The following is a 14,570-nucleotide window of genomic DNA, read 5'->3' as shown; positions in this document are numbered from 1 at the left end:
AGATCCTAGATAAAGGAAGCAAGCAATTTTTTATGGGCAGCACATTACAACTTCCTTTCTCTCCTTTCCCTCTAGTGCACTATGCTGCAGTACATCACAACTTCCTTTCTCCTTTCTCACTGGCGCACTATGCCTTTTTCTCCTCACCACCCCTCTCTAATGCATCACTTCCTTTCTTCTCTCTCTCTGGTGCACTATGCCTTTTGCTCCTCACCACCCCTCTCTAGCCAAATCCCGTTGCCCCTACCCTCAACTCCCTTGCCTTATCCCCCTTCCATCGTTCCCTGTACTCTAGCCCTTCAACACCCCTACCTCGCCCACCCTCTAATTCCCCCCTCGCCCATATCCAACTAATCCCCCCTAATCCCCTCGCCCTACCCCGCCCTACTCTCTAAAATCCTCCTCGCCCCTACCCTATACTCCCTCGCCCCTACCCTCTTAAAAACCCCCCCTCGCCCCTACCCTCTAGACCCCCCCACGCCCCTATCCTAATCTCCCTCGCCCTACCCACTAAAAACCCCCTTGGCCCCTACCCTCTACTGCTCTCGCCCCTATCCACTAAAAACCCCCTCGCCCCTACCCTCTACCCCCCTCGCCCCTATCCACTACAAACCCCCCTCGCCCCTACCCTCTAGAACCCACCCTCGTCCCTACCCTCTAAACCCCTCTCGCCCCTGCCCACTAAAACCCTCTCACCCCTACCAACTAAAAACCCTCTCCCCTACCCAACTATTTCCCCTCTCGCCCCTGCCCACTAAAACCCTCTCGCCCCTACCCAATCTACGCAACTATTTCCCCTCCCCTCGCCCCTACCCAACTACCTCCCCCTCGCCCCTTCCCAACTATTCCCCCTCGCACCTACCCAACCTATTCCCCTCGCCCCTACTCAACTATTCCCCCCTAACCCTTCCCAATTTTTCCCTCTCGGCCCCTCTCTAATAACCCTCGCCCCTATCCTAAGGCCATCGCCCCTACCCTAACCAAACCCCCTTCGCCCCTCCCTCAGTCTATCATGCCTCTCTTCACCTACAGGTCTACAAAGTGATTCTATTCACGGACAGATCTCAACCTTCGCAGACAGACGTGTTTCAGCTTTTCATCTCAGGCTTTTCGGGCAGATTTTCATCTCACACTTTTCAGTCAGTCAGATCCTATTTCAGCACAAAAAGAAAAGCAAAGAAAATAGATCAATTCAATTCAAGATGGCCGGTACAAGCAAGAAGGCTCGGAAGAAAGCTTTGTCTCGACAGAGACCTACTGAAACACCTCGAAGTTCTATAGAAGAAGATATAGAAACTTCCAACCATGGCCTCACGGATCTATCTTCCATTGATCACAGTGATGAGAGTTACAGAGCTACTGACTCTGGCTCTACTTCTAACTCGAACTCAGAGTCTTCTAGCCAACAGGAAGATGATGAACAGGAAGATGATGTGAAAAAGAAAAAGAAGAAGGCAATCACGCAGGTGCTGAGCCATCAAATTCCTCGGCCTCCTTCTTCCAAAAACTCAAACCAAATTCACTTTGAACTTCCATCTGCAGCATCCTCATCCGTCTCTTCGAGAAGTTTTATCAAAAGATCAGCTACATACGCTAGGTCTGTCAGCATTAGCAGAGGCCGATCTGCCTTCTGATATTCCCATGGATATGGTGCATGAGGTTCTCAAGTTTTTTCCCAAAGTAAGAGGGCACCTGTCACAAGGCGGGCACCACGTGCCAATAGAAAAGAATAGACTGAACAGACTTCTAGCACTTCATTAACAACTGAACTGAAAGAGAGAGAGACGACACGCGACACGGAGTGGCGGAATTCCACCCCAGAGAGTATTGGTCCCAAACCTTGGCGCCCCTTTTGGTATTTCTTTATATTGTATCAACACAGTACAAGCCGGTACTCCAAACTCTGCACCTTCTCCAAGAAGCATGCCAGAGAATGAGCTCTAACCTCATATTTAAAGGCCCTTGGCCTAAAAAGCAATTACAGTGAAAAGCCTTCAAAACTCACAAGCTCCTGGTCCAAAAAGCAATGCCAAAAGCTGCCAGCTTTTCGTAAATTGCGCCGGTGTCCGTACAACAGCCATGTGTCAGTCCGCCACGTAAGCAAATGAGGGTTAGGGTTAGGGTTTTTGATTTTAGGGTTAGGGTTTCAACAAAATTAGGATTTTTGAGAGAATTAGTGTTTCTGATTTTAGGGTTAGGGTTTCAACAGAATTAGGGTTTCGGGCAACCACGTCATCACTTTGTGCCACTTGGGGCCCCATCGGACGGGTCCCCATAAGTTCGTAGGACTTCTTCTTTTGTTACTGATTCTTCTTAGGGTTTAGGCCCCTCGGCCGGCATCTGCAAGTTGACTCCATTCTTTAGGGCTTTGACACGACAGCAGTTTGTTGCATCTCCCATTCTTGAAAGAGAGTAATCGTCCGCGATTACAGCATATCTGCAAAACAACTCAAATTAGCTCAAAAAATTTTCGGAGGGACATTTCGAGGGACAATCAGTTTGTTCTTTTTATTAAGGAGTTAGCTTCTCCTTTCTGCTCTTTTGATCAAGGAGTTAGCTTCTCCTTTCTTCCAGATCGGAAGTCTTGATATTCTGGCGTAGTAAAATTAGCCATCACACCTAGACCGTACTGATCTTCCACGGGTGTCTTGATGCACTTAAAATTACATACCGAGGCAATCTCATCCAATTAGGAATATTCAGTGGTTGGCACATCACAATGCAACACAAATGCTTACATATGCAAGTTACAAGGCATAGAAACATAAAGCTGCCGATGAACACTCCTCCCGCATAACCTAACAAGGTCCGGGCCGGGAGATATTCAACGACTCCCTCATCACTCCTCCCGCATAACCTAAAAAGGTCCAGGTCGGGAGATATAGAATACTCCCCCTGCAAATAACCACAAGGGTCCGGGCCATGTATGAAGAAGCATTCTCAAAGATCATTTCTCACTTCTCCAGCCGGGAGTAAAATCACCAATCATTGAAACCAGTATCAAACCAGAGTCAAATAATTCAAATCGGCACCAAAACAGGTTCAAAACAGATACCATCCATTTCAAACAAATTCCAAATAGGATCACCAAACAAGATCAAACAGAACTCAAACTTAAAAAGGAATCTCGACATTAGTCGAGCTCGAAAAGTCGACTGACTTTCCATCGTGAAACCTGCACCAAAAATTAGGGTTAGGTTCCTTCCATGGGGTCGTAGCTGAGCACAGCATGGTTCATCAGCTCTTGGACAGACTGTGTTTCTTTGGCGGCGATGGTAGTCCCAAGAGATAGCAATCACACCGAACCTCCAAGGTCATCTGCTTGTGAAGAGACATCTACTGAGAGATGTCGAGAAATTTCAAGTTATAATCTGCTAGGGTTTCCATGGTAAGCATTTCAGGATACCCCACTCTGCCAGAAGTTGCACTCTGAAGGAAGATGTCAGAAACCATATAACTTGCAAATTTTTTTTTTTCCTCGAAAGCTTGCCAAGTACTTGGAGTATGCTGCTTGGTAGCTGTAGACATCAACATTTGCATGGCACTGCTTCTGAGAAAAACAGTGACTTGAAACAAATCTGGATCCTTCTCTTGCAAGTGATCTTAATTGGCTTATGCCCTGTAAGACATGAGCGGTGAAGACGGGAGCGCGCCTGATGCGCGTTGAAGTAAGGGTGGGAGTGGCTAATAAGTCCAGGTTGGAGGGCGAAGATACTTCGAATAAAATCTGTCTGCGCTTTTGTAGGACCGGTATGCTTTCAGAAAAGCACATGCCTGATGCTCTGATACCACTGTCACAAGGCGGGCACCACGTGCCAATAGAAAAGAACAGATTGAACAGACTTTTAGCACTTCATTAACAACTGAACTGAAAGAGAGAGACGACACGCGACACGGAGTGGCGGAATTCCACCCCAGAGAGTATTGGCCCCAAACCTTGGCGCCCCTTTTGGTATTTCTTTATATTGCATCAACATAGTACAAGCCGGTACTCCAAACTGTGCACCTTCTCCAGGAAGCATGCCAGAGAATGAGCCCTAACCTCATATTTAAAGGCCCTTGGCCTAAAAAGCAATTACAGTGAAAAGCCTTCAAACTCACAAGCTCCTGGTCCAAAAAGCAATGCCAAAAGCTGCCAGCTTTTCGTAAATCGTGCTGGTGTCCGTACAGCAGCCACGTGTCAGTCCACCACGTCGGCAAATCAGGGTTAGGGTTAAGGTTTCTGATTTTAGGGTTAGGGTTTCAGCAGAATTAGGGTTTTGGGCAGCCACGTCATCACTTTGTGACATTTGGGGCCCCATCGGACGGGTCCCCATAAGTTCGTAGGAGTTGTTCTTCTGTTACTGGTTCTTCTTAGGGTTTAGGCCCCTCGGCCGACATCTGCAAGTTGACTCCATTCTTCATGGCTTTGACACGTCAGCAGTTTGTTGCAGCACCCACTGACTGCTACACGCATTGGTCACGCTTTGGGGATGACAACTTTTCCTGCAGTAAAACCGGCTACGAGAACCTATTCACATCTTTCGAAAGATGCGACCATTGAGGCATGCAAAGAGCTACTTAGTACTAGTCATGCTGACTATGCAAGAAATAAAAAGCTCTATGCCATTTTCAAGTACTACTTTTTGGTCAGAGTTGCTAAAGTAAGCAAGGGCAGATGTGTCGTGCCTACTATATTCTCGCACTGCGAAGGCCTATTCTGCCTCATCCACACCATCCTATGTGGCTTTCATCAAATTCTATTTACCTCTTTACAGTCGTGGGCAAAAAGACTCAGAGCTCAGGTGCAATCTAGCTTTCAATGCTTTGCAGCTCCCATGTTGGCCTGGATCACTAACATACCTGTTAGTCCTATGGATGTGGGTGCGGATATGCGGCGTAAAAGCTCTAAGGCAAAAGCGAAAGATATTGAACAGACAATGGATCTACCTGGGAAGCCTAAGAAAAAGAGGGCGAAGGTAGTGAAGGACACAATAGAATCTTTAATATCACTGCCAGTTTCGGAAAGCCGGCAGCTTCGAGTGAAGCAACCTGTTCAACGTTTTTCGCATACTGCCGCTACTGGTTCGATGGTAAGTTCAGGCGCTGCAGATCACACTATGCATATCACAGCTGTGGCTTCTATAGTGTGTTCCTCTCTCTACTGCTGCTATTTTTAATCCTACCACAGTGACTAGCTCCCAAGCCCCAGTGGGAGTTGCTTCTTCTCTTATGCCTAGTCCTGCTGTAACCACTCCCACCGTCTCTACTCCGCCATAGAGGCATGCTCCCAGTACACCACCACGAGCAGTGTCACCAGCTGTACCACTTGCTAGCTCTCTTCACCCTGACACTGTTATAGGACATTCCACAATGTCGGACTCTACATCACTTTTTCGGCTATCTGAGGATATACTGTAGGAGCCCAGGCAAGCCATTGCCACCATTGAGCTTGGAACAGAGCGGTTGGCAGCTACACAACAGCGTCATGCAGCTACTTACGCAGCTGTGGAGGGATCTCTGCGAGTCGCTGACAGTGCCATCGCTGATCGGGATGCTACTATTTTCGCACTCCAACAGGCCTTGAAGTTAAAGTCTCAAGTGATTAATGACCTTCAAACTCAGGTACAAGGATTTAGAGAACTGCTCTTACATGAAAATAGGGCAACCCAACCTACTATAATGAGTATGGGGTATGGATGGACCGGAGAAGGTACACGAGTGCAAAATACAGCAACGGGTCCTTCTCAGCAATTTATGGGACTCTACCCACATACTCCAGTTCAGTACTACAATCAACAGTATCCTCAGGGGTTTCAGGTATCACCATTGCCTCAGATGCATAACGTTACTTGCTGCGACGGTATTGCTGGAGCACACTGCCATGGCTGTGTTACTCGACGTCCTCAATACACTACAGGACAGGTGCTACTCTCTGCCCAGCAGCAGGTGGCTGGTCCCTTCCCAGGTGGCCCAATTACAGAGAGCTCACATACAGTAGGGCCCCACCATTGATTCGATGACTCCACCTTCAAAGACTGATGCTTCGGGTGGTGTGGCGACTAATCTCTCTTGGGTGACTGGGCAGTTTTTTATAATGACAGTGATGGGCAGTAGGATTTCTTTGGGGTCGATTAGCAGTTTCAGTTGTTTCTCTCACTGAGACGGTGAGTGGTCTTGTGGCGGGCACTTGTAGCAGGCTACACTGTCACTTTCACAGAACACACAGTTAGTACAGTTGGTTGAGGCTGGTTCACACTGGACTGGACAGACTCTCTTGACTGGGTAGTGACACGTGGCAGGGGGATACGTACGGTGGTCTGATGGCCAGGTCACCACCACTCAGTTACCACTCAGTTGGGGATAGATTTAGATGGCTGACATTTATGAGCCGTTGGTGGCTCTTTATGGTTATACATATGAGTAGCAGTTGTTGGGTCATCGGAGCATCTTCTAGAGGTATGGTCCAGCGTCATCGTTGTCTAGGATAGTGAGTCTATACACAGCATGTCTTCACCATCCCTGCACATCTGAGCCTCGACACCCCATTGTACCTGATAGTCCTGGGCTGGAGCTGAGTGTGCTGCCATGCCAGAGTCTGTATCAGTTCTTTGAGATAGTCGAGTGATTTGTTGTGGTCTACTGCTGTTGTCTCTTTGTGAGCTCAGTTGTTGTCTATTGTTTCTTGTTTTCAGTCTGTTTTGAGTGAGATTGTCACGCACATTGCACTGAGGAGCACCCACTGTAGAGAGCACGACACACTATCTGCACTACAGTGTGAGCATGAAACGATCACCTCTACCTCCTGACAAAAGTACTTGACTATGTGCCCGTCTGTACAAAGCTGACACCCCTATGATCCAAGCATCTGAGAAGCCCATCCTGCGTAGAGTACCCTCCAAAAAGTCCCAGTCAACTCTGTCGTAGGCTTCACCAGATCCTCACCACGGAGCAGCGCAAGGGCAGAAGCCTCCCAAAAAGGAAAGATGTTGTCAAGGAGACTATGCTCCTTGATAAAACCTGCCTGTGTCCCATGTATAATGCTCTCTAGACGTGGGGCGCCACTGTCAAATCTCATCCAAGTAGCCACCCTCCTTTGGAATGAGGTAAATCAGGCTCTCACTCATGCTGTAAGGCATCTCTCCTGTGTGCAGGATGAACCGAAAAGCAGTGCAGAGATCTGAGCCAAGCAAGTCCCAGTACTCCAAGAAAAGGCTGGGAGTCAAGCCATCCTCATCTGGACAACTACCACGGGGGAGTGCCCTACGAGCCGTGTGTAGCTCCTCTAGCTTAAGAGGCAGCTCAAGCCTCTGGCGCATTTCCTCGGTCACTATACAAGGCATTTGTGCCCACACTTGCTCTCTGCATGCATCCTGATGCTCTGACTGAGGTTCTGACTGAGGCTCTGCAGACAGTAGATCACGGTAGAAGTCAGTAGCAACTGCACGCATGTCCTCTGGCTCTAAAGCAACTGACCCGTCGGGCCTCCTCAACTGGCTGACCTTGGCATGAGTATGCCCGAGTCCCACTGCCTCAAAGAAAGCGCCTGTCACTCTCTCACCCACCTAGGTCCACTGAGATGCCTGTCGATGGAAAGCAAACTCGTGGCGCCTCTCCTCTGTGCTCACGAGGTCCTACTAAGTATGCTGTAACTGCTCCTCCATCCAAGGACTGTCTGGATGCTGCTCCTGCATCCTCTACAAGGAAGCAACGCCCCGTCGGAGACGCTGATCCTCTCTCGCTGCAACCACAGGTGAGCCGAAGACTTCTGAAGAAAGAGTCGACTAAGCTGAGCAAGTCCTGAGGCCACTCTGTCAGCAGGAGAATCTTGCATGTCTAAGCTCTCTGTCCAAAGAGCCTCCACTCGCTCTCTAAGCGTTGAGTCCAGCAAGACCCTCTCTGGGATGCGTAACATTGTGCTCCCCCTCCTCTGCTTATCAGTCACTGTGAGGATCACTGGTGCATGGTCCGAAAAGGAAGTCCCTGCCAGAATGCCAACTGTCCCACCCAAGTCACAGAAGTGGTCACTAGTGTAGAAGCGATCTATCCGAGATAGATTCACGCCTCCCACTCTGCGGTCCGAACGAGATAAGGCCAGGCTGCCCGGGGGCCTCACAAAGCTAGAATGTTGCCACATTAGAAACCCGTAGTCATACAAAACCTCTCCCAAGCTGCCAGCTCAACTCCATGCACAGTAGTATGGCTACCACCAATCCTGTTAGAGGGTTCCTCCAACATGTTGAAGTCACCCCCTACGCACCATTGCTCTGCCTGCGGCAGAGACTCAACAATCTGAGACCAAAACTGTGCGCGTGCACTTGCCACATTGGGCGCATAGATGTGCAGGAAGCCCACGAGAAAACCCTGAACCTGCTTAGTGATCCACTGAGCCCTGCCTGGCACAATAATCCCTCTGCCCACAATGGCCTATTGCAAAGAATCCGCAATAGTCATACATACCCCACCCTGGATGCCTCTAGGTCCAAATGCAGCTGACCAAAAAGTCTCATATCGTTTACGCAAAAGCTGACCACAACGTCTAATGCGGCTCACACAGATGATGCTCCTGTAGCATAAGAATGTCAATCTCTCCTCCCACAAGGCATCAGTGAAGCTCCTGACGCAGTCGGCCCCTCTGACGCTGAAACTGAGGCCCACCTAATCCCTGTACGTTCCATGAGACGATCCTCATGGGGAGTGAGAGAGAACTGATGTTGCCGCAACAGCTAACCGTGCTATCTTCGAGGCAGGCTTGGATGGGGAGTAATCCGCATCCAAGCGCCCTCGAGATAGGCGTGACTGCAAAGAGTGTCTAGCCCAAGCCCAAGTAGACCGAGCCGTGCGTAAAGCAACCTTCTCTGTCCAGGAGTCCTCATGTATGTGTACATAGCATGGCGGGATCTGTGTGTCAGCAAAAAAGTGAACCACAATGTGTCTACATCCTGTTGCGTCTGGAGGTGTCACAATAAACTTGGCCAATGGCCAAAGAGTCTGAAGCAAGTCTGTAACCTCTAGGTCTCCCATGTGATGAGAGAACTCTAGGGCCTGTGTCTGCAACCACTCCAACACTGAGTCTATAGTCCACTCAACATGGTCCCTGCCGCATAGGGGAAAAGAGAAGCCAACTGCTGAGTCGAAGGCCTCTATCCCCCTAGCTGCAAGGAACAATACATGAACTTTGAAGCAGGCTGCCTCAAGGTTTGGTGATGGGTCACCGAGAAACCGTGTAAAGTCGTAGGCAAAGAAACCCAACGACGTTGAATGTCAAAGCTCGTGAGACCACGAGGAATTGCTGCAAAGGGAGACGTCTGCACTAGAAGAGGGGGTCTCAAGAAAGGTTGTCCCTCTCTCGCCAAGCGATTCGTGGCAAAGGTGTTGCCAAGAGATCTCCTAGCAGCCGAGGAAGGCCCAGCCCCCTGGGACGGCTACGGGACTGGAGGAGGTGAGAGAGCAGGGGGAGAAGGGGGGCGATGGGGATCGGCAAAGGTAGGAGGGTGAGATGGAGAGGCAGAGGGAGGAGGAGGAAGAGGGGGGGCCGGGGGCGGAAGAGGGGGGGAACTTGGGGTGAGGTGGAGGCTTGAGCAGGGACCTCGTCCTGCTGAAGAGGGTCGAATCGGTTCCCCGTGGGAACCCACTGTTGCTGGGCAAGAGCTTGAGGACCACTCTGAGTGCCAGGCTGGCGCGATGGCCCTTGCCGACATCGAACACGAACTTGCTGCCAGCCCTCCTTCGCTTTAGCCCCAGGCTTGGAGGGTGGCTCTGCCTGCATACTGTGAGACTCTGCTTGCTGTTGCTGGCCAGCCCTTGAGGGTTGGGGCTTGACCTGTGGTGTAGGTCGGGGTCTTCTCTTTGGACAGGCCTTCGCAAGATGGTCCATCTGTTGACAAATGAAACATTGATTCGGGAGGCCCGAATACTCCACGCTGTGTCGGAACCAACCTCCACTCACTCGAGGAAGTAGGATGACGTTCGGGGGAGAGTGGTTGTCCGTAACCAGAACACGTACTGAGGGAATGCCGGCCGCCTTGGCAGCTACTGAGGTTGCCGTGCGAGGTGTCTCCAGGATAGTTCCAATCTCTGAGCCTATCCTGGACAAAAGTGGTAGGTACTCCCTCGTCAAACCAGGAAAGCAGACGGAGATGGGAAGGTCTGCCTCCTCTACCGGAACATCTGAAGTTTGGTCAAAACCATGTCTCCATTGTCGAAAGTGGGCTTGAACTGCTCGGATGGTCAAGGGGCTCATCGCGATGACATTGGACGCCATCTCGGAGGTCTCAAACTCTATCTAATAGTAGCCGCGTCTGAGGAACTGAACGTCCAAGATCTTGCCCACCTTTGCGAGAAGGCGGGCCTTGAGAAGATCCTGCAGCTCTCCGTTGCTGGGTCTGGTGTCGAGAATCTTGCAGATGACTGAAGTCGCTTGCAGGCGTTCCACCTCTGCGGCTAGGCTCGCTTGCTTTGTCGGTGAGAGAGCAAGTCGAATGGTGGGCTCAACGGGGTCGGGCGAGGGAACTTCATTGGAGTCCCTCTGTGGCGGAGCTTGAGCCTCCATCTGTGTCTGCTGCTGTGAAGAAAAGGCGGAGAAGCGTCGACGAACTCGGAAACTCCTGCTACGTCGAGGGTGCTGGCGAGGCCTGACAAGCAAGAATGGAGAGGTGACGGCTAAAGGCAGTGTGCAGGCGGGCGGGCCAGTGGGCAAGCAGGCGGGCAGGGCAGTGGCTGGGGACGCGGGTGGGCAGCGGGCAGGGCGACAGGCGGGGTTGGGTAGTGGGCAGCGGGCAGGGCAGTGGCTGGGGACGGGCGGGCAGGGCGACGGGCGGGGTTGGGTAGCGGGCAGCGGGCTGTGGCTGCCCATGGACCACGCCCTCCCTTTACCATAGGACCACATTTTGTTACTTTCGTACTTGTGTACTTTTGTCCTTTCCCGATAGATGGAGGACACACGCATGTACATTTGATTTGTCTCATAGGCCGACTTTGGCCTCTAATAGACATAAAACGATCTTCTCTCTCTCTCTCTCTCTCTCTCTCTCTCTCTCTCTCTCTCTCTCTCGAAGAATCCTCCTCGGTTCATCTCTCTCGAGTCTCCCTACTATACATGGAGGGGACATTATTGGGCCTCCAGGACTGTGTTTTTGTGGGGTAAAGCATGACGTATGGAAGTTGGATGCTCTTGGAGAGTAGAGCATCTAGAGCATAGATAGCAGACAGATGGTTGTGAGAGGTAGGCATATGTACTAGAAGATCAGACGCAAAGAGAGCTAGGAGGTGGGAAGCAAAGTCAAGGAGGAGAGGCAATAGTGGCAGTCAAAGACTTCTTAGGTCTCATAGGTTTACACACGCTGGGATCCTGTTCCCCATGATCTACCTATCCAGACATCTTCTTCAGCAGCTATACCACCTACTTCACGAGGGCGTGATAAGGCTCCTGGGAGTGTCGTAAATACATGTATTTCAGACAGAGATGAGATTCCTCTTGGTGTGCTCAGGACATAGTACGGGAACATTTTAAACCTCTTGGACTTTCTGCAAATGTATATGTTATTGGGCTTTGATCGGCCAAAAAAGATTCAAATTGGGATTTGGAACCAACAAAGCTTCAAGAAACCAAGGGCAATTAATGGAAGTGAGCGGAGTCAAAATTCTTGAGATGTAAAAATTAAAATACCACAATTTTTAACTTCTCACCTGGCAAAACACATTTGTGCATTTGAGTAGACCTGAAAACAATTGTACTAGTGAAAAAGTGGTGGTGAAGTGCATAGACTTGTAGCAAGATTTAACAACTTCAAGACAAAATATGATCACCTGTACAGAGAGGGAGAGGAGCAGGGTTTACCTCAGGAGTGGTGGCCCCTAAGGTAGGCACCCTACCGGGATTTCTTTGATTATAAGTTCTTCCTTGGGTAACAACTATCCCTGCAAACTAGGAGAACTCAAATGAGTTGGGTCTGTTACATATTGAGTGCTAATCTCTCTTTTATCTCTTCATTGGTGACAAGCAATCTTTGAAAGACAGAATTCTACAAAAATGTTAGAAATCTAAAATGTATCTCCATGTAGGTGAAAGCTGGTGTATGCAATTCTGCAAAAAGCATCTGCGTAGGATTGCTGCCACATTAATTTCATTTTCTGTGTCAGCTCTGGCTGCCACATTACAACCTTCGCATCAGTGGAGTCAGCCACATCATCGCTGGCTGCCTTCATCTGACTTGCCACATCACACTGATAGTTCCTACTTTCCATTTACCCATCACCCACAGAGACATGGAGTTACAAGATAATCATCAGACCTCCTTTTTCTGTGACGTATATTTTATGGTTATGTAAGTGCTGAGGTTCAATTTAGTACTTCAGTATACCTAGTTGAGTTGTTATAGGCCCATTAACAGGCAAGGTCCCCAAACCTAATCGACTATTTACAGTCGATACTTCCGTCTTAATTTTTATCCAAGGTACAACTGTTTTGGCTTCAGCTGCCTTCATCTTCTTAACCTTGTATCCAGTTGCAAAGACTTCTTGGAAGGTCAAGGGTCATGGGACAAGGGTCAGACCATAGGTGGCCGAGTGGTTATAGACTCTAGGGCAAGGCCCTGCCAAATGGACGGCATGCATGCAAGGGAGCACTTTTTAAGTTCATGGCCGGGACGTTAGTTGTATGCAGGTCTCACCCTTGTACTATGACCCTTGTCCTGACACTTCTTTTGAAGGTTGTGTTGCAGATAAGTGAATTGGTTGCCGACTCTGTATAGACTGTGTCTTGAAGTTATGTGTTTGTTTTACTTATGCTGTAATCCAAGGCAGCTCTAGTATGTGAACTTCAAACCCTTGTGTTCAGTTAAAGATGCAAGGTTTAAAATTTGTCGTTATTGCATCTTTCTTTTTCCATTGTTGCAACAATCACATGGACTGCTGTGGCCATAGTCATTCACATTTTTCAGGTGTCAATTTATCTATCTGTTTAAAACATCACAAAGATGACACTTCTTACTTCTAAGAATTGTGACAGGCTGAGGAGGAGACTCTATTTTTACAGCAACAGTCAAATCAAGATGGTCAACGTGTGTTTGCTTCTAGATTAGAGGGGTACATGCGCCAAGTTCTACAGGTATTCCTTATTGAAATAAAAACTTTACTACTACTACTGTTTGCTACAGCTTGTTGATGGCCTCTTTTGTTGCACCAGTATGAGGATCCTTCACGTCAAGCAAAAGCTCGTGGGACAGTACGACTTGATGAACTTGAAGAAAAAGCTGTAGTAGCTCTTGCAAAGGTTTGTTTGAGATTGTATGTAAAAACCGAGAGTGGGTTTCATAGGGGTTTCAATCTGGCAAGTTCTTTTTTCTTTTGAACCAAAATTGAAGGGACTAAAATGTCTTTCGATCAACTGTTGGCCTATTCTAGAATTTGATTTTACTAGGCCCTAGTTTGTTATGCAAGTTCAAGAGCTGTCTCGTAACTTATTGTAGCAGGACAAGTATGTCGTGCTGTCTAATGTGGGTGCCCCTCAATGCTATGTGCAAGAAATCTCACTCCAAAAAGAATAAACACTATATAGCATAGTTACCCGGAACAGCAAATTGGAACGGGAAATGGGGAACGGCAACAGGCATGAAATGCCATTCCCTGTTTCGGATACTCACGTCTGAAACAGTCGGAACGGAGATTTGGAACGGGAAGTTGGAATGGGAACGGGGAACAGAGACCTGAAAATGGCCATCCCCCGTAACTATGCTATATAGCAATGGAACAACAGAGCAAACTCAAATGAGTCAACATTAGACTCCAAACACAATGGAACTTGACTAACTCATGAACCAGTACAGACGCTGGCTGGCAGCACACTCAGCTCCAAGCCCAGGACTCAAGGGTACAATGGGGGTGTCGAGGCCCTATCTGTGCAAGGAGAGTGCAAGTGTGCAAGTGCTAGACCGAACACAAGACTCGAGACTCTAGACTCATAAAGTATGATGCCTACGATGACTATAACCAACTAAGCATTTATACAACCATGAAGAGCAGAAAATGACTAACAAAATATCCTTGACAGTCCAACTACGTCTATCTCCGAACTGTGGTGGCAGTGAACTGGCCACGGTGTCTCCTAGACTACCACTCCGTGTTTGCCACGTGTCACTACCCATACGAGAGTCCACCCAATGTGAAGCCAAGACCAAGTGTAACTGCCTGTCTAGTGCAAGTGACATGCCTTTTCATTGGAAGAGTCTCCCCACATTGTGATGTAGCCCTCTCTAGCAAGGGCTTTTGTAGCTGTAGCGCGGATAATGTGTCGTGCTCTCTACAATGGGTGGTCCTCAGTGCAACGTGCGTGACAATCTCACTCAAACAGACTGAAAAGAAAGGAAACAATAGACATCAACCGAGCTCACAAAGACACAACAACAGTCCAGAACATATGACTCGACTATCTCAAAGAACTGATACAGACTCTGGCGTGGCAGCACACTTAGCTCCAGCCCAGGACTCACAGGCACAATGGGGGTGTCGAGGCTCAGATGTGCCCGGATGGTGAAGACGTGCTCTGTGTATAGACTCACTCTAGAAGACTATGTCCAAATAATCCTGACCAA

General features: G+C 48.9%; 1 protein-coding gene across 1 annotated transcript in view; it reads left to right on the top strand.

Moving 5' to 3' along the window:
- The window catches only part of PNG1 (peptide-N-glycanase 1), a 200,728-nt gene that overhangs the window by 39,518 nt on the left and 146,640 nt on the right, over positions 1-14,570 (top strand). Inside the window, exons 3-4 of the mRNA XM_086503384.1 lie at positions 12,989-13,087; positions 13,166-13,252. Coding sequence (XP_086359510.1) covers positions 12,989-13,087; positions 13,166-13,252 — 186 coding nt within the window. The remainder of the gene's footprint in view (positions 1-12,988; positions 13,088-13,165; positions 13,253-14,570) is intronic.

Source organism: Adiantum capillus-veneris, chromosome 27 (assembly GCF_014529385.1).
Source record: "Adiantum capillus-veneris isolate H3 chromosome 27, ASM1452938v2, whole genome shotgun sequence".
Classification (NCBI taxonomy): Eukaryota; Viridiplantae; Streptophyta; class Polypodiopsida; order Polypodiales; family Pteridaceae; genus Adiantum; species Adiantum capillus-veneris.
The sequence above is the reverse complement of the archived record's forward strand: the minus strand, read 5'-3'. Positions and strand labels throughout refer to the sequence as shown.